This window comes from Halichoeres trimaculatus, unplaced genomic scaffold (assembly GCF_033239565.1).
Source record: "Halichoeres trimaculatus isolate MK-OKI-2021-1 unplaced genomic scaffold, fHalTri1.1 fHalTri1_scaffold_1, whole genome shotgun sequence".
Taxonomy (NCBI): Eukaryota; Metazoa; Chordata; class Actinopteri; order Labriformes; family Labridae; genus Halichoeres; species Halichoeres trimaculatus.
Window position 1 is genome coordinate 7,372,841 of NW_027437179.1, and position 20,864 is coordinate 7,393,704.

The following is a 20,864-nucleotide window of genomic DNA, read 5'->3' on the forward strand; positions in this document are numbered from 1 at the left end:
ATTGACATCATCTGCTTTATTTTAACAGCCCTGTACCCGACTGATTCCTCCTCTCCGTTCTGGTTTGCAGACTTCTTCTGATTCCCTCTAACAATCACAGCGTTGTGTTTCTCCTTTGTGCCGGCAGCTTTCATCTGATTCCCTCCATCGTGTCAGAGCGACAAGAGTGGAGGAGCAGAAATGAGCTCTCATGCCGTATCAATATGAGCTCCCTTTGAAGACGCTCTTCCTCCATCAAAACAATTCTTTGCTTGCTGTTAAGTGACTTCTTAGCTCTGCAGTTTCTAATAGTTTCTCACTGTTTGATAAGAAAGCTGCCATCAGTTTGTTTCCATCAAAGAAAATACATCAGAAGGGTTTAGCGATGACTAATCACACGTGAAGTGGAGCAGCGTTTTTCTTCCTGAGGTGGTCAAAAGCTGTTTGTTCTGTGTGTTTGTGTGTTTGTGTGGCAGGGCATGCCATCGATTTGTCTAATACCTGACTGTACGAGCTTATCGTTCCCTCACCTGAAGAAATGTCGACAGTTTTCAGAGCATCTAGCAGATTGTTTGGTGATGCTCGCCTCTATCTGTGCCCAGGTCTGACATGTGCTGTTTGAAATGTTGTAAATAAACACCAGCTGGTAGGATTTATGGCTGCCTGCGCGTGTGTGTGTGTGTGTGTTTGATAAGCTGCAATGACAGACATGTCAGAGAGGGCAGATAGGCTGGACAGAAAATGTGAAGGTGAGTGCTTAAGTCTCAAAAGTGACTCTGCTGTATCAAAGCTTTTAGACCACTAATCTTATATTTCTGGTCTATTTAAAGCTGAAAACAATGCTTAAGACGTGCCTTCATTTCCTGCTATTATATACTTACCACTAGGGCTGGGCGATCAATCGAAAAATAATCAAAACCGACAATCAGAGCTTCTAACTTTAGTATAACTGCCATGTCTATTATTTTGATTATTCCCACATTGCCATTCCCTCGCTAAATTTGATTTTTTTTTTTTTTGTTTGTGTGTTTTAGAAGAAGAAGAATAGAACTTTGTCATTGTAAAAAGTACAATGAAATTGAAGTCACAGCAGCAATCAAGAAAACAAAAGTAAGAAAGTGTATAGAAAGTGCAAAAAGGTTCATAAGAAAATAGATGATGACAGCTTGTCCATCATTCTCCAGTTCAGCCAGTCTCCACCTCCACAGGGTCCAGGACTGAGCTTCTTCAGCAGTCTGTTCAGTCTCTGTCTCCTAGATCCTGTCTGTTGCTGGGTTAGCAAAGCTAGCTCGTCCATCTTATTGGAGATAGATCTTACGTTCCCAATAACGATGGATGGAAGGACAGGTCCATGTCATCACTTCTTAGCTCACACCTGAGAACCAGCATGTCGTCCTCACCTCTTTCTCCTCACCTTGTGGGAAGACATCAGGCCTTACACCAGTTAGCATTGACATGCTACAGGCTGCTAACAGCTGAGTTCACATGTAAACAATGCAGCCATGGTTACATGTAGGATCTCCAGACAAACACAGGAGAAAAGTAGTGAAAATATCACTGAAGCCACAAAAAGTTTGGTGTCCATGACCAACAAATGAGCCATACAAAGTAACGACCCACTCCAAATATGAAAATTACAACAAAAAAAAAAAGATGAAAAAATTACAAGAAACGGACAAAGAAGAGAGAGCTGCTGCAAAAGGCATAGCCAACAAGGCGGCGCCTAGCACTTCCATTGCTTCAATTAATGTTCATCTGTGAATTTTCATTCCAATTACTCGTGTCAAAACTACAGAATAAACTGAGTTGAGAGTGGGATAATTGTGAATTCACTGAAATCGAGGTAGAAAGTTTAATAATTGTGATTTTGATTTTTACCATAAACAGACATAAAAGACCTTATGTTCTTTTGCCAGGTTTACTGTAATTATGTGATTTACTAAGTGATGGATATTGTATTGTTAGCTGGTGATTATGAGAAACAGAATCCCAACAAGGTGAGACGAGAGCCCGGTATAAAACACTCCTGTCCTGTTTTCTTTGATTTGATGAATACCGCTCACACCCAGATCCCTGTGTGTTTGAACACCCCTTGTAGTTTCTGAGCTGTTTTCCCAAACAAACACAACATAACCTCACAATGTATAATTCAATATATAATTCATGGATATGTAGAGTCTACACAGCCTTGTTAGAATTAGAGGTTTTGTGATGTAAAAATGAGACCAAGATTTATCATTTAAATTTTTCTCAACTTTAATGTGACCTCTAACTTGAACATCTCAACTGAAAAACAAAGTTAAATTTTTAAGCAGGAGAGTAGAAATAAAAAGCTAAAATAATGTGTTTGCATAAGTGTGCACACCCTTCAACTAATCTTTTGTAGAAGCAGTTTTTGATTTTTCCCAGCTCTGTCTTTTTTGCTGGGGTGTCTAACAGTGTGGCACATCTGGACTTGGTGATATTTGAACCACTTTTCTTTACAAAAATGCTCTAAATCTGTCAGATAGGGCACAGCCCTCTCTCTTCGGATCAGGCACAGGTTTTCTACCGGATTCTGGTCTGGGATCTGGCTGGGTCATTTCCAAAACCTGAATCTTCTGGTAAAGTCATTCTTTTGCTGGTCAGGGTGGTTGTCATACTGAAAGATGATCTTTCTAACAGAAACCTGAAGGTTTTGTGCCAAAATTGACTGGGATTTGTAACTGGTCATAGTTCCCGCCACCAGCTGAAGACAAACAGCCCCAGAGCATGATGCCATACACCACCATGCTTCACTATGGGTCTGATGTTTTTCTGATGTGCAGTGTTGTTTTTTGGAACTATGGCCAAAATGTTCAACCTTGGTTTAATCAGACCAGAACAAATTTTTCCCATTATGCTTTTGGTAGACTTTGGATGTGTTTTCGCTATGTAGCCGAGTTTGGAAGTTTGTCTTTGTAAGAAAAGGCTTCCTTCCTTCCTCCCGTCTCTCCACCCTACCCCATAGCCCTAACATATGAAGAATACGGAGGTTGTTGTCACATGAACTTCACAGCCAGTCCTTGCTTCCAGAAATCCCTGCAGCTCCTTTAATGTTGCTGTCAGCCTCTTCACGGCCTCCCTGACCAGTTTTGTTCTTGTCTTTTCACCGGTTTTGGAGGGATGTCCACTTCTTGGTAGGGATGGGTACCGAATTAAATACTTTTATAGGTACTGACCAGATTCTGTCAAAAGTACTGGGTACCGACTCACGTAAAACCAAAAGGTACCATGTTTGTACTTAAATGCATCCTTGTGACTGTGAATGAGTGGAAGAGAAGTCGGTTTTTCATGCTGGTCGTGAACGCAGCATTGCAAGGTTATATATTGAAGAATAAATTTGTTTGATTATTTTTTCATATATTTTATTATTAAACAAATTCATATTTTTTTGCCACATAAACACAAGAAAGTACCAAAAATTGGTACCTTTGAGTACCGGTACTGATTGCCAGGTACCAGACATAGGTACTGTATCATTTCAAATGTGAAAGATACCCATCTCTACTTATTGGTGATGTAGTCACTGTTGCCATATTTCCTCCTCTTGATGATGACTGTCTTCACTGTGTTGCACCATGGCTTTTTCTGTAAGATGGACTAAGACGATGTCAGGAAAGGGTGACTAATATAGCCAAACAGTGTCATTTGGGGTTGATCTGAGGTTCTTTAAATGATGGTAGGTGTGAAAAGTTTTTATACCCATTTTATATTGCTGAAAAGTACAGAAGGTTTTGCATAGGTTACCAGGAAGTAAGTTTTTTCAGTGTTTGAGGCTAACACGAGGGCTTGGTTTTCTCATTCAGGGGACAAAGAACAGCAGTAATAGGTTGTAATGAAACAGATTCATCCTTCATCTCGTGAATAATGTCTGGAAATCCTGATCAGGTGCCACTCAGCAGCCCGACAGCAGGATGTGCCAAACATCTCTCTGCACACGACAGTAAACACTCATTAAATCCAGCTCTGCCTGTGCACACAAACATCTGCCGTCTGCTGCCACCCTGATTCAGTGGACCCCATCCAGCACCTACTGTAGTCCTCCACTGGGGTTTCTGTCAAAGTAGGCACCGTGGCACGCAGCTCTGTGTACAACATTCTTCACTGCTCGCTGTGCCAGCTATCTCTGGTGGACACGTCTCCTCCTGAAGTGGAAGAAGGCCTCTGTGAGAAGTAGACGTGTCTCTGGATTGGGTGGGCTACCTGGTGTTAACACATATGAGAGAGCACTCTTTAATGTTTCCACAAAAGCAGTGATGTAACAGAACGGAGGCTCTGGCTTCACAGTCTAATATCACAAGCTTCAGGATGGCGCTGTCAAGGATCCGCCTCAGATTCTGGCTGCCGTAGAGCTGCAGTCTGGATCTGCTTAGGGCACACGCAGTGGCTCTTCTCTGAAGCTTTGTTTTATTTCTATCGATGTGGGAGTGATTAAATCAACCTGCTGTGTGTGAAGTGTCTCATGATGCCGTCTGCTGAGATTTTAGCTGCCACCATCAGCCTGAGCTGCTTCATTCCTTGAAAGAACAACCTTGATTCAATTAGCGGATCCAGGAGTCGGCTCAAAGAGGGCTGTGTTGTGAAGCATCTGCCGGCTGTTTTTAGAACAGTGGTCTCACTTCACTTCTGGACACCTCGGCGCTGTGTCTGGCTGTCAGGATGTGCTGTTGAAAGCAGCGCGTGCATCCTCACACCGGCTCTCCTTCTCTTAGTGGCGTCGCAGACAACGGCACTGACGGGGTGTCAGAAGTATAAGGCCAACACAACACCAAGCCTCTGGGCTGCCGGCTGCTCTAATGAGCTCCCCTGAGTGGTTAGCAGGCTGATGGAGAAGGCCCGCCCCCCTCTTCCCTCCCCCTCGCTCAGCAGGCTCGGATCTAATTGGTTTGAGAAGAGACAGAGGAAGACTTCAGAATTACAGGAGACAATGCTTTGGTCAAGAGAGAGATGAAAAAAGTCCACTTCCTCATCATCCTCCTCACGCAAGCCTCTGCACCCCAATTATAATTTCCAGCACAATCTGGAGGATTACATCAGCCAATATGTCCTCCGCCTGAGGAGAAGGACATGTGTGAAGCGAGAGGTGTCAGGTGTTCTTTTTGGGAGAGTCAGATGTGCCAAATTTCTGCTGTTTTATCACCTAGTTTTGATGAGATTATTGGCTCCATGCACATCATGAGCTCCCATGTCTGGAATAATGATGCCCTCTACTGGTCGGACATCAAAACAACCAGAAAGACGCCAAAACCCTCCGTATTGATTTAATTCCAACACTACATCATGTTGGTAGATATTGTGTGATAAATAAAATAATACAGGCAGACTCGCAGACATTTATGTGGGGCTTTTAGGGCCCCGAGGAGAATTCGCTGCTTTGTCTGGTTGTTACTTTGGCCCTGATTTTGTGGAACATAAAGTTTATTACATCTGCTGCCTCTCAGAGCCTCAGGGGGCTTCATCATGCAACTGTAAAATCTGTTGTTACTAATAAGTCTGAGCCTTGATGCCACGTTCTGCATCATCATCTTTAACAATGAGGCCTGTTTGTCTTCATTATCAACACCATGACTCTGAAAATTACACAGTTTAACCACCTGAGACTGAGATTAGGCCACATTTATGACCAGATTAAATAAAGTGTGCATGAAGTTAAAATTGACTCCTTAACCCTTGTATTGTGTTGTGTTTTCAAGTTACGGTTTTTAAAAAGTACAATTTACTTCTTTGTATCAGAAAAAGGCTTTATCTAAGCCAGACACAACTATTTTGACACAAGAGAAGAAATTTTCAACATTTTGGTAAATTCTGAAGGCCTCATTAAAAAAAAGTGACATTTGTTGGACACACACAGACACACACACCAAAGGGACTCCAAGCCACCCCTCCTCCACATGAACTTAAACTTTCTTGCAGATATTGATACATTTGATACATTTTGAATACAAATTAACATTGGTGTCTATAAACAGGGTTCAGGTGACGTGTTATCAGTTTCACACCACAGGAGCATCAGTCAACTTGAGCAAGAGATTCACTGTCTGTTGGGCTGATGGTCAGAGCTTTGGCCATTAAAAAGTGATACTGAAAACAGAGAGCCAAGAAACACTGACAGATGACAGTGGCTGCCCTGAACCCAAACCTCTATCAGTTTGATGAGAGAGCTTCAGGCCGCACCCACACCAGCATCCTGCACAAGGAACCAGGCAGTGGATATCAGGGGGAGCAGGAGAAAGACCTGCACCTCCCCTAACAGAAAAACTAATGCTTGGCATTTGTAAATATGTAACATATTTGCAAATCTGTTTACACATCTGTGGATCAGTTCACACACTTGTGGATGCATTTACACTAGTGCTGCACGATTATCGCAATCGCAATCGCAATCGCAATCGCAATCGCAATGTCAGCACATGCAATTCAGATTTTTCTCCATGATAACCAAGCAAGTCTGTAGACTCATCATGACACAACTTTTTTTATTAAATCGCAAGCACAATCACAATCGCAATATTGTCCACCTAATTGCAAATTGCACCTCCTCAAATCGTGCAGCACTAATTTACACACAAATGTTGCATCAGTGAATTGTGACACTGATCTGGCTCCATATTGCCACACATGTAAGGAGCACATTGAAACCATCACATACTGTGATTTATGCATGTGAGCAACACATAGACATCATCATCATCGGCGGTCACTCCAGGCGAGTATGACGGTCATATTCCTAGGGTCAACTACTTGTGGGCCCTCAGGTGGGCGTAGAAGCCAATCTGGGATCCACATATTTTTGTGCAGTGTGGGCAGGGGAAAGTGGTGTTGGGTTGTGGTTGTGCTGTGCCAGTATCTGCCTTTCCTTACGGAGTTGTTGCTTAGTTTCTGCGACACGGCGAAGTTCCTTTTCATGATGTGCTGCACCTTTTTACACTGCTGCCCTCCAGCAGTGCAAGACATACACACACGCACAGACTCACACACTTAAAAAAAACACACATACACTGCAAAAACTGAAATCTTATAAAGGCTTTTGTTTTATTTTCAGTAGCAAATTTCTTTTTAGACTTAATATGAGCTACATTCAACAGACCAGTCTAGAAAAATGTCTTATTTCAAGTTGTTTGAAGACAAAAATAAGGTCTGAATTAGGGATGCACTGATCCAGCTTTTCTGGTCCCGATACAGAGACCAATACCTGCTGAGTATCGACCAATGCCGATCCTGATCCGATACCAGCGTTAAGTTATGACCTGCATGCTCTACTGTGGGGTAAGACTGGTAATGTTGTCAGTAAAAGACAGAAATGAGTACATATGGAGTTACTGAAGTTAATATTTATTTAAACTATAAGTGTTTAAATGTTTAACAGCAGTATGGTTAAAAAAAATGCTTCAGAATTTACAAAAAATATTATTTGATTGTAAAAGTTTATACCTTTAGACTAAATCATAGTTTAGCCTTAGTGTCAAGTTTGGACCGATCCTTTCCTACCAAACCCCGAGCCACCTTTGAGGGGCTGGATCGGCACCGGTACCCGATACCAGTATTGGATCAGTGCACCCTTGGTCTGAATTGCTTGTAACAAGTAAAAAAATCTGCCAATGGATCAAGAGAAAAGTTACTTATATTACGACATTATTCTAGCTTCAAGCAAACTTTTCTTGTTCCATTGGCAGATTTTTTTTTTTTTTACCTCACTTTTGTCTTTAAACAACTTGAAACGAGATATTTTCTGGACTGCTCAGGTGAATGTTGCTTATACCAAGGAAAACAAGACATTTTTTACTGAAAATACGACAAAAACACTTAATAAGACTTCTAACTTTTTGGTGGGTGTGCTCTAGAATTAGTTATCCATTAGCCATGATCTTCACTATAAGAAATTTAAAAGTAAGTTTGTTTTTTTTTTCAAATTAAAGAGGAGTGGTATATTGTAAGATAAAAGCTCGATGGTGCCAAATAATGTAATATTTAAAACAGTGTCACATGGATATGAATACATAATAAGTTAGCTATGAGGTGAAAAAACAATATTGGGTTTAGAGCTGAAACGATGCCACCAATGATTCGAGGTACTCGATTACAAAAATTACTCGAGTAATTTTCTCCGCCTCGAGGAATCGTTTAATTTTAAAAAAGATTAAAGAGTGGTATTTTAAATAGAGCTGAGGCCATATTAAGAGAGTTTTCAGACCCCTCAAGCTACCTTGTATACAAAATAGCAACTGGCAACAAATCTAGCTTCTTTTCTGGAGTTTTGAGACTAATTGGTCATTCTACGAAACAGGTGCTGTTTGGGTCCGCAACATTTGATGAGACGTACAAGGCACAAAAAATGTGTCAAAGTGTGTTTACAAATTTTGGAGCTATCAAAGCAAGTGCTCTTACTGACATGCTGTGTCAGAAAATTCTATTTCTTAAAGAGAAAAATAACTGCTCTTCAACTAAACAAAAATGTATTTCATCCGATTACTCGATTAATCAATGGGATTTTCAGTAGAATACTCGAATACTAATTGGGTTATAGCTGTTGTTTTTCAGCATAAACGAGCTAAGTTTGACCGGCTAACACTAAAGACATTGGCAGCTTTGTAACACAATACAAGGGTTAAATCAGCCTGCTATGATCACACAGTCATCTATGAACCACTTTCACCCACATTTAGCAGATTCTGCAGCCTGGTTGGTGTCAGCAGAGCTCACACTGTATTCATTCCCCTTAAAAAACCATGATGCTGAGTGGACATGAAGCCTCCTTCAGTCACAGCTACGCTCTTGCAGTAATGTTGATGGAGCCTGTGTCTCTGAGGCAGAGCAGGTTGTCTCTGACTGTTGGATATCCTGGCCCCCAGCCCAAATGTTAAAACTTTTATGATTAATTGTAAACCAAAAATCTTCTGAGTGATTATTTTTGTTGCTGTTGGACTGTTCAGGATGCAGGACTTGTTGAATATGACATGCAGCAACAAGCTCCTTGTTGCATCCATCCGCCTGCTTCTCCCAGACAAAACCATCTGTAGGATGTTTCTTCAGCTGAGAGCAGATAGCTCTGATCTCCTCCTCTCTACAGCAGTTACCATACAGAGGAGGTATGTGGGAGTAATTTTCCCACACAGCGACTTATTAACGACTGTCTGAGGTATTGATCACAAGTAGCGAAGTGTCATCAGAGTGTGTAGTTTATCCGAGGCTGATGGGATTTCACCCCGGGGAAGAATTTTCAGCTGCAGCGCTCTGCCAAACTGTAAAAGTTGATGGCATCTGTGGGGGAACGCAACGTCTCTGAGAATATTAGCGACAGAACAATATCCTGTTATGAAGATTTTATGTCTTTCCTAACAGAGGAAATCTTTATCTTCAGCTAAAAAGTGATAGAATGTTCTCCACTTCTTCTCAAATGCTTATTCATGGTTGAAGGATGAGACGTGAGCGGCCTCCGTCCTCCTTCCCAGCATCACCACCTCATACTGTTTCATGCTGCAGAGTGTGAAAGAGTGCTGCTGATCCCTGCGCTGTCACAAGCTGTCCTGCTTTCAGGGGCTTATGGAGAAAAGGTACCAAGCCGCTTTATCCTCATTAGCATCATTACATTATGACGCGCCTGCAGCTATTGTTGTTTACCCTGCCTCCAGCCGGTCCTCCCTCTGCTGCCCTTGTTTTTCTGCCCCTCCCTGTTCCATACCAGGCACCCCTGGTGGCTGAACGACATGTATATTATTGAATTTAGCAGACAGTGCTGTAGCTGAGGTGAGACAAGGTCGTACGGGAGTGGTATAGAGGCAGGGATGTTCTGCACATTATTTTTATTGAAGGTGTTAACAACACAAAGTCTAACCAAAATGCCCTGGAGTCAAAATTTGAACAGCAGAGTGAGATCAGCGATGACTGCAGGGTTCAGATTAACTGAAAGTTTCCCTCAGGTAAAATATATTTTAAACAACTACTGGAGCATCCTCTACCTGCATTTATGAAGTTTTAAAGTCACTGGATTTAGGCTTTGAAAGACATTGAAATACTTTTTCCAAACCTTCAAGCTGCCCGCATCTCAACAGGGTTTGCATGTGATCTTGTTCAGTCCCTGCAGGTGAAAATAAGTATGACACGTAGTGTGCACAGATTAACCTCCTCAAGCACTGTCTTATAAATAAGCATTATTTAATATTGTCAGTTGCATCTCATCTTTTGATGTAGTCCAGTAGAATAAAAGTTTTGTTAGTCGGTCTAGTTAGCTCAGTGTGCTTTACATTGAGGCTTCAAGGACAAAACTGTACAAAAGCAAAAATTGAACACGTTTACACATACTCACATTGCACAAAGAGTAATTATTTGATTGCTTGAGAGAGATGTTTTCAGTTTGGCTTTAAAAATAGAGACAGTTTTTTATTTTATTTATTTTTGTTTTTTTTTAATTTAATTATTTATTTTTCGATATATCTTTTTTTTTTATTTTTGTGCTTATAAAAGTAGTTAACATGTAGTTATAGCTGTAAACAAAAAAGAAAAATTGAGGAACTGTTATTGTTGTAGGCATTGGTGAATTGAAATAAAAAATAAGTTTAAAAAGAAACAAACAAAAAAAAAAAAAAAAAAAAAAAAAAACAGAGACAGTTGTGATTAGAGATGGACCGACCAAAGACACTGATAACTACGGCGGCTCGTGGGTGCCAGACAATTCGCAAAAGCTACAACACATATGCAAATGTCACAACACAACAGAAGTGCAGCCATAACGAAAGTTAAAAGAGTTTGGTTTTCCAAACAGACACAGGAATGTTGTGAAATTAGATAAATGCTTATCTATTTTAGCCTGAGCTATGATGAATGAAGCTTTGTCTCAACTTAAAAACATCTTCTTATAGTTAGCTGTATGAATCAATAACGTTAGCATTAAAGCCATATTTATCACAGCTGAAGGTAAAAAAAAGAAAACAATTATTTACGTACTTTCACAACTTTTCTGTATCCATTAGGATAACTATCCTCTTAACTTCAGTTGTGTTGTGGCTTTTGCAAATTGGCTGACACCTACCGGCCACCGTGGATAATCAATATTTGGAGCTGATATTTATTTACAGTAAAAGTGAAAATATTGGCATAAAAGTTTTGAATAACACAAACTTCAACACTCAACTTTGTTTAAACTCATTGTCTTTTTTATAAAGTTAAAGGAAAACTTAAAGTAAAGTAAAGTAAAGTTCAGTATAACTGAGCTTTCACTTGTTTTTGTCTCATCGTACTTCAGGTATGAAACTATAAGTGGGACAATGTTGGGGACAGAGTGGGGACTGCAGACAGAGAGACGAGGCTGCAACAGAGCCAAAATAATCTTGTAAATAACCTTCCTGTTGACCCCTGGATTAAAATACAGGCTGATGCTGATATGCCTCAAAATGCCAAATATCAGCACCAATCATCAGCTTGGCTGATAATCGGTCTACCCTAGTTGTGGTGGAGCTCAGGTCAGTGAGAGAAGGGACACAGTGACTATGGGCCCCCCTCTCTGGACTTTGATTAGGTTCTCGGGATGGCTAACAGACCTTCACCTCATGACCTGAGAGACCTGGTGGGGTCATAGTGTGTGAGCAGGTCAGAAATATGTTTGGGAGCAGAATCACTGAGTCCTTTACAGACCAATAAAAGGATCTTAAAGGTGATCCTGAGTTGTACAATGGAGTGTTTCTGGGCAAGGCATATTCATTTATACAGCACATTTCAGCAGTGAGGCAATTCAAAGTGCTTTACAGAGACACAGAAACACAGTGAAAGGTCAGCAAAACATACTCAAAGAAAATTTTGTGATTAGGAAACAAAAATAATAATACTGTGACTCTGGCTGCTGAATTTTGAATAAGTTTGAATCGTCTGATTGATTGTTGGCATCACATCAGTCTAGAGATGAATGCATGGAGTAACTGAGGTGTAACATGATTTCACTGTAAACAGTTGAGCTCATAAAACAGAAACAGACACCATGTGTATTTATGTGAAGCTGTTAGTTTACAAGTCATTTAAAAAGTGCCATTTAACACATTAGGATGCCAATATCACACCATTTGTGGTTCAGTATGTAAACAGTAAGGAGAAGTGACAGCTGCTCTTCATTACATTGCTGAGGCTGAATCACTGTGTTAAAGAGCTAAATGAACCACAGTTACTGGTTTCTTTGAAGACTCTGTTGCTGCAACATGCAACTTTTGAAGTTTACAGAGGATTTTCTTCAACAGTAGTCCAGGATACTTTTATCAAAACATGTTCATGTCAGGGAAATCTGACCACTAACATGAACCACAGCCCTCACATGGTAAAACCTCCTCCACCCTCTCCTCACACTGAGTTCAGAGGTGATGCTGATTCAGACGATGCTGCTCCACAGAGTCGATGTGTTCACCCAGGTTGATGAAGCATATCTGGCACCTCTTCCTCAGTAACATCCCGACGTGCGTTGAATAAACAGCCTATTTATAACAACACTTTGCATAGTCATGTTGTTAAATCTCCAGTCAGCTTTTAGCACTGACTTAATGTGGGCCCTTTGGGGATCGGTGTTATTGCTTTTTTTAAAAAAAAACTGAGGCCTGCAGGTGTCAAATGATGCAACGACACAACAGATTTGGGTTGCTCATAACTTAAACCCTGACGCACTGGAGGTACGGCAACAAGGGGTGACCTTAAGGTGAAGGGGTGAAGATATTCAAAACTGTTTTAATGTTTGCATCTTTAATATCAATGATTCTCTTTTATAAACTCTTCCCCAAAAGCTAAAGCAGTGGCAAAGAATTACTGAAATTCTCCTTAAAAAGTGATTTAGACCAGAAAGTGAATAAAGCTGTGATAATGCCATTTGAATTAATTTCAGAGTAGCGGACTGAATCATGAAATTCAGCTTAAAGCAAAGGAAAGTGTTTAGTTAGTGAACCCTGGTTGAATATTATTAGTTCTTAGCTTCATTAAATTTTACTGACTGGGCCTTTAAGGGGCTTATTTTCCTCTCAGTGTTAACCAACAGAAGATTTTTCAGCTTGAGGCAAAATAATTTGAATTTTTTTTTTTTTTCTGAAAAGGAATAAAAAAGGAGAAAGTAATAACTTTAACAAAACTTCTGTTGGATGAAAATACCCCAAAGTTAAAATCAGCAGATTGATTTCTAGGCTCTCCTTTGCAGAAAGAGAAATATTTCTGACCCACTCACAGCTATTTCTGTGCTCACGTTAGAAAGTAAGACTCCCAGTAGCGATGTAAACAGCTTGGTGAGAGCGGACTGGAGAGGGGAGCTTTAAACCACACTGATGTTTTTATAGCCGAAGCTGAACTTGAGCTAAACGGGGACACCACCTGTCAGAAGGAGCCATTAGTGGGAAATCCCATTACCAGTAATCCTATAGGTCCAGAGGTACGAGCGCAGCAGCTAGTCTCCACTCTCACCCTCCGTCCCTCAGCGTCCCTGCTGGCACCATCCACAGACCTGCTACGCTGCACCAATTGTCGAGGCAACAGTCCTGTGAGTGCCAGGGTTAGAGAGGGGGCACGACCCTTGGCAGACTTCCTCCCAGGTGGATAGAAAGGCTCGCTCAGGATATTAATGCCGCTCCATGCCAGCTGCAGTTTACAGACACAACAGTAAGTCCTGTCCTCTGAGGTCCTGCTTGTAAGGAAACAAACTACTGCTGGCTGTGCTTGTTTGGTTTAACCTCCCTGTGCTGACCAAAAAAAGGCCCTGTGTCCCTGAAACTTGTTTTTCAGAAGCTTCTGTAGGTGATTGTACGGTGTATAATACCAACATGAGCATTTTTAGCAAAGAGGAAGCTTGGAGCTCCAGTAAAGACCAAAAGTTGTAATGTATGAAAAGTTAGCGCTGAATGTCTGCTTCCTTTTATAACCCTGTTCTGAATTTCATAAGTGGTGGCTCAAGTCAAGACGACTTTTTGTACTCACTGACTGTTCCTGTGACTACCTGTGACTGCTGGTCATGGGAGCTATGGGCCCAGTGTCTAAAACCACATTAACAGCATAGTGAAGCTATGTGTAGTGTCATCGTGCTAACGTGCAAATGTTTAGCATGCAAACCTTGCTCAGCGTCTTGGTTTAGCATGTTACCATGCTAATGTTTGCTAATTGACAGCTGGGGCTAGGGTTGACACCTTCAAAGCAGTAAAGTAAAGGACAGCTCCCCTGCTTAGCAGCAGGGGCAGTGCAGGCGCCCGACCACCAATGGCCTACAGTGGAGTGATGACATGACTTTTTATATCAATAAGTGAGAATTTTATATTTGTTGTTGTTGTTATTCCATCATGTCAGAGCAAGCTCGTGTTCAATTCTGGCAGAATGGTGCTGCGTTCAAAGCCATTAGGAAATACGGGACAAATTGTGCCCAATATTGATTCAAAACAGGACGCAATGTTTGAGTGTGAAATACGGGACAATTCTGTGTTTTGTGCAACGAGTGGCAATCCTAGCTGAGACTGAAGGGGAATATCTAGAGCAGAGTTCTCCAACTCCTACCATGGAGGGCCAAGAGGCTGCAGGTTTTCTTTCCAACCAAAAACTCCAGCAACTGATTTCACTGATTACCTCCTCTTGAAGCAGAAAGCAGGGAAACCAATCAGTGAAATTAGTTGGTGGAGTTTTTGGCTGGAAAGAAAAACCTGAAAACCTGTCTCAGCCCTCCAGGGTAGGAGTTGGATGAAAACCTGAAACCTGAAACCTGAATAATGTCATAAATAAGCCAACCAGGTTTTTGAATAGACTATTTTTTTACAGTCATGTTTCCAACAGTTACCAACGTTTTAATAGACTAGATTTTTTTTTTTTTTTTTTTTTTTGCTTTAAGTGTTTCTATCATTCCAAAAAAGTTTTTGTTTTTGTTTTGTTGTGTTTTTCTTTTTTCTGGGTTAGATATTTGATTTTCTCATTAAGTGACTGACATCCTCTCCAGTGGACTACATGAGTCTGAGCGTTTGACATAGAACAGCATGAACTTTTTGCAAAAAGTGAATTAAATTGTGTTTTTTAGTAATTCTATGAATAATTACTTCTTTTCATGTTATAAAAAACATTTTTAAAACTCTTTCACACATTTCAACTTTGCATTGGAAATACACTTCGTGTCGCACAATGTCCAGTTCAGTGGAAACATCATTCGCTATGGCTTTTTTTTTTAATGAAATGTTCAGAAATAATGGAATAATACTATTACTAAGACGTTATTGCATATTGTATGTATATATATTTTTTACCTCTAGGGTTCTTTTGAAATATAAATTTGATGTGATATCCCAGCATGTGTTACCAAGTGTGGTGGCCATCTTTGAGTCAGAGAAAATTGACTTGCAGTTACAACAACTGACCACTGAATGAAGCTCAGAGGAGAGGAGCAGCAGAGAGCACTCTAGAGGCTGATGTGCAGATCACCCATAAAGACCATTGTTGTACACTGTAGTCACCACTATGCACCAGAGGGTTAAATAAGGTTACATGTGTGGAATTAGACTTCATTATCAGAGATTTAAGATCTATGTGAGTCGTTAGGTTGAAATTAACCATGGATGTTGAAATTTTGATGTTGACATGTGCAACGTCTTGACTTAAAAAGCTTCTTCTGTACAGAATATTTAAAGTGATGAGATCTGCACCATTTGTTTAACAATCTTTGATCCCTCAGTAGAATCAATCTAATGGACTTTATAGAGAAGAAGAAAAGCAGAAACTGAACCTTTTCTCGGAAGACTGATTGATTTTTGTCTGCACCGGTGCTCTGCTTGTCACAGTCATAATTTACCCTCCTTTTTATTTTCCACTTCACTGCCAAAGTCCGTGCCATTTCCCTGCAAACAAACTCAAAGCGGCTCGTCTCATTTATTACCGCACGTCCATCCAGGAGAGGAAATGCCAATCTGTGAGAGGAGTGCATTAAAAAGAATGGATAGCTTTCAAAGTGTGCTGAGTTTCTCTGTGCGGAGGGAGACCTTGACCTTGCAGCACGGCCGGCAGAGGCATTGACTCGCTGGGCTGCATCAGGCTGGACACACAACTCCACCGAGAGGGAGGGAGGGAGTGGAGAGGGGAGGGGCTGAGGGAGTCGTGTGGAGAGATTGACAAAAGGGAAGAGAGGGAGGCTCACAGATACAGAGGGAGGGTGGAGAGGGCCTGGTCTCTCTCTGGAGCTGGAGGTGAATGTGTAAGCATGGTCCCTCGCTTTCATCCTGCCAGTGTCGACCGCGTCCCGGGCTCCTCGCCGTCTCTGTCTGCTGGTAGGGCTGCTGCTTTCACTTCTCGTGTCTTTGCCCTTTTGTTTTTGTTTGTGTAATGTCATCTGCCTGTTCGTTGTGCTGTTGTCTCCTGTGTGAGGTGGTGATAGGAGTGCTGCGGGCTCTCATTTACTCTGTTTACACCCGCCGCCCAGGCAGGTGTCTGGCAGAGATGACTGCAGCAGCTGCACTGACATGTCCCCCACCACCACCACCACCACCAGCCTCCACCCTTCAACCATTCCCTCATCTCATCTCTCTCCTGTAGTCTGATGTCATGGCAGCTGATGTTTGTGCTGGAGGACACCAGCAGCTTGCTGCAAACTGTGGCTGAAGGGACGGCTCAACTTTGCAGACAGTGCCTGGACTGTTGCTGTTGTTGTTGTTGTCCTCTCTGTCTCTGTGCCTCCCCCCCCCTCCTCTGGACTGTTGTGTCCTCTGAGCAGCTTAGCAGACATCGATTGTTAGTTTTTGTTCTCTTTTTTGTTGTTGTTTTTGCTGCATCCTGGTTCTTCTCTTTTGCTGAGCACAGGATGGCCGTGTGATGAATCCCTATTGATCCTTTAAACAGACCCAGGAATAGTTAATTACATCCGGCTGCTCTTTGCTGACCCGCACAACACGGCTCTCACAAAGCGGACAGGTTCCTTCGCCACTCTCCCCATTACTGCAAATGAGATGGAGGGGTCACTGTAGGAGTCACTCCTTTGCCTCGCAGCGTTTCTCTTCTTCACACATATCTTAACACACTTTAATGGCTTTTAGCAAAGCACACATTAACTCATCAATAATGAGTTTGGGGCTCCAGCCCGCGGCGCAGGATTATGTGTGACTTGTGTGATCTTGTTGGATATAATTCCATCTCTGAGGCCAGATCTGTTTTTATTTTTTCCACTGGTTCTTGGTTTTATATCCTCAGGGGCAGGATTTTCAGGTTGGGTAGATTATGCAGTATTAAGCTGCTTGGTATCAGATAATTCTACAATGACGAAATCCTCTGTGGTTATGAATTAAAGTGGGCTGAGCTCTGCTGTTGTTTTTTAATACACATGAGAGATCTTGTGTAGTTTACAGACGGTGCCTTTTTAATGATTTCAGATCCTGCAGCTGTCAGGGAAGTGGAAATTTGTTTTTCCGGAGTCTGACACTCACCAAAACATTTCCTGCCTGCTTCAAATCAGCAACTTGGCCGAATTCAGCAAAACAAAACTGATGATGCAAATAGTCTTCATGGAGGATAACACATCCGAATCTCTGCTGGAGGAGCTTTTTTTTCTACAAGTGAAGTGCACTGGAGCATTTAGGCTGTTTAAATGCAAACTACATTAGCATGTGTTAAATAAATCATGGGCTGATCAGAGGAGTTTTTTTAAGGAGCAGCGTTCGGAGCCGGCGGGGAGCCAGGAAGCTGTGACAAGCGTCTGATGAGTCATTGTGCGCGTTGTGTATCAAAGGTAAAGCTCAGCTGGCCCCGGACAGAGAGGCTCGCTGGCTCTGCCGGTCCCGTCATTCATTATCACACCAAGGAGACTGGAGGATCATTTTGTAAAATGAAAGTGTCCAAGGTTGACCGCAGCAGCAATGACTCATCAACGCTGCCTCGCGACATCCTTTACATTTGAGTCATCGTCTTTGTGTTGGGAGAAGTAAATTCTTTGTGGCTCATCAGAGACAGAAAACGGACAAAGAGGATGATGATGGAATGATGTCTAGTTTCTCAGTTTTTAAGGCGTAGGTGGATAATCTAGCTTTTGGAAATGTTTGAATAAGGGTTCAGGCTTTTATGTAGCTGAATACTTGCGAGCGCTAAAATGAAGAGTCTGCGAGGTAAAGTAAACATCTGCTTTTGTAGCATGTCTAAGTGGTTAGCAATACCTGGCATATCAAAATGAAGGTCATCACAGAGCAATTAGCAGCATTCTTCATTAAAAGCATTTAACCCTCTATGGTATGCTAAGTGATGCCAGTTAGAAAAAAAAATGTTTTGAGTGAGTTTTTGCCTCAAAATAGATCAAAAAAGAAATTTTCCAAAAAATAAGTATATTTTTTTTATTTATTACCTCAGACAAGAGGGTTATGTTTTTGGAAGAGTTTGTCTGTTTGTCTGTGAGCAACATAACTCAAAAAGTAACAAACAGACCTTGATGAAATTTTCTGGAAATGTTCAAAATAAGACAAAGAAGAGGTGTTTAAATTTTGGAGGTGATCTGGATCACCGTCTGGATCCAGGATTTTGTTTTTTTAAAGGATTCTTTATCATTGTGAGATAGGGCTGTTTTCACCATATGTGTATATAACTCCACAATAAATGTTCGGATTGCTTTGTAAAACAATACAAGACAGGGGTACAACAATTACTGATAGATGTAAAAGTATGATCCAGATCCTGCCAATATTCTGGATACTAAGATCCAGAATATGAAATATGTACTGGGTCATTATAAATTTCAACACTGTCAGGAACAAATTATCGTACAAACCTGCAACTAACACCAAATTGTAGCAGACAGTCTGCTGAAAGGGAGTATAACATTAAAGTAGGACTAAAGTGTTGGTGACAATCACAATATGCTTGGTGGAGGTCTGTGCTCTCTGAGTGATTTTCTGTTTATATTTCAACTTTTTTTTTAATTTATTTTTTCAAAAACATGTGGATAATACTTGATGGCTTCAACAGTTTACAATGAATGCCATACAAAGTGAAGAAAAAAACTATTTTTCATCAGTTTTCATGTCTGAACGTTGCCTGCTAGCAACACTGTACCATTGAGGAACGCCCCATGTAAATGAATGGCAAGGAGTCTAAACATATTTTATCCAACTTTACATCAACTATTTAACCAAAGACGTCACATCTGTGGTTTTCAGGAAACAAACTTCTCTTTTTAGAAGGGTTCTTTTTGAAAGACAGAGAGGTTTGTTTACCTGCTTTACTAGTTTCAACCCTCTTCCGGGGTATTCGACAGAAGCGTCACGTGATGGTGAAGTGACGTGTCATAGGCTGCTTTTGTTGGTGTGCAGTTCCTTATCTCGATGGCTTCTCTGATCCACTTATGGAATTTGTTACTTTCGGCACGGATGACCCTGGCATTGTCCCGGTCCATGATGTGGTTTTCTCTTTTGCAGTGGTCTGATATGGCTGATTTAAGATTTTCCTGGAGTCCCTGTTCTTTTATTGTTCTTGTTTGTCTGTTGGCTGTCTCCTTCTCACACTCCTTTTGGTGCTCCTTCTTTCGTATGCTGAATGGTCTCCCTGTCTCCCCCACGTATGTTTTATTACATGATAGGCATGCAATTTCGTATATGACGTCACATTTTTTGTCCTGGTGAATGGTGTCCTTGGGTCTGACGATGAGTTGTCTGAGTTTGGTGTGTGGTTTGACTGGCGTGTTGATGTTGTGTTTCCTCATGGCCCTCTGTATGGGTTCTGACCCCTCTGATGTATGGTAGTGTGACTGTGGCTGTTGTGTTAGTCACTAACACAACAGCCACAAAGAAGGAGCATCAAAAGGAGTGTGAGAAGGAGAAAAAAATAACAATAATGACAAATTTATTTTTGAACTGTTTGTAAACCCAAAGACAGTGAACCAAAATGTTTGCATTTTTACATATTTTCTAAATTAATTAGCAAATAAAGTAGATTAAACTTTAAGAGATTAAGCCTTACTTGTCTATTAATATGAACATATATATATATATATATATATATATATATATATATATATATATATATATATATATATATATACATATATACATATATACATATATTTATTATTATTATTATTACTTTCTTTTTTTTTTTTTTTTTTTTTTCAGACAGAGAAAGATATGGTAAAAAAGTTATGGACAGTTTTGAGGAGAGAATTGGCCTTGCAAGAAAGTCTACATAAAAGGGATTTTGTACAACCTCCAGAGGGTCACATGACAAATTCAAACACTGTTATTGGTTCCTTAAGGTCTTTTCTCTCTTTTACAAGTACTTCATGACAACTGGGATGTATTGTGTGAATGGAAAAGATAACACTGCAAAAAATGAAATTTTATCAAGTGTTTTTGTCTTATTTTCAGTAGAAAATGTCTTTTTAGACTTGATATAAGCCACATTCACCTGACCAGTCCAGAAAACGTCTTTTTTCAAGTTATTCAAAGATAAAGATGAGGTCTGAATCACTTGAACAAGTTGAAAATATCTTCCATTAAAGCAAGAAAAAGGTTACTCGTATTAAAATGTGATTCTAGTTTCAAGGAAATATTGTAGAAAATTTTTCTTGTTCCATTGGCAGATTTTTTTTTTACTTGTCACATGCAGTTCAGACCTTATTTTTGTCTTTAAATGAATAAAAACAAAACATTTTTCTGGACTGGTCATGTGAATGTTGCTCATACCAAGTATAACAAGACAATTTTTACTTAAGATAAGACAAAAACACTTGATTAGATTTCAGTTTTTTACGGTGTAACAGACAGTATAACACGCAGCTCCAGTCGGACACACTGTCCTCTGGCTCGCTCTGTGTTTAGCAACGTGATACATTTTTCAGCCGCTTTGCGATGCAGATTATATTTTCTGTTTATGCAGACCCAGCACTGGCCCCCGTGGGACTCTGGGATTGTGTCAAC

General features: G+C 40.7%; 1 protein-coding gene across 4 annotated transcripts in view; it reads left to right on the forward strand.

Annotated features, from left to right (window-relative positions):
• The window catches only part of iqsec1b (IQ motif and Sec7 domain ArfGEF 1b), a 363,229-nt gene that overhangs the window by 276,993 nt on the left and 65,372 nt on the right, over positions 1-20,864 (forward strand). Inside the window, exon 1 of one of the 4 annotated variants that reach the window (XM_074664466.1) lies at positions 16,126-16,244. The exons of the other annotated variants lie outside the window; for them this stretch is intronic. Within the exon in view, the coding sequence (XP_074520567.1) occupies positions 16,168-16,244 (77 nt within the window). The 5' untranslated portion in view covers positions 16,126-16,167. Of the gene's footprint in view, positions 1-16,125; positions 16,245-20,864 lie in introns of those variants that run through there. 4 annotated transcript variants of the gene reach the window in all.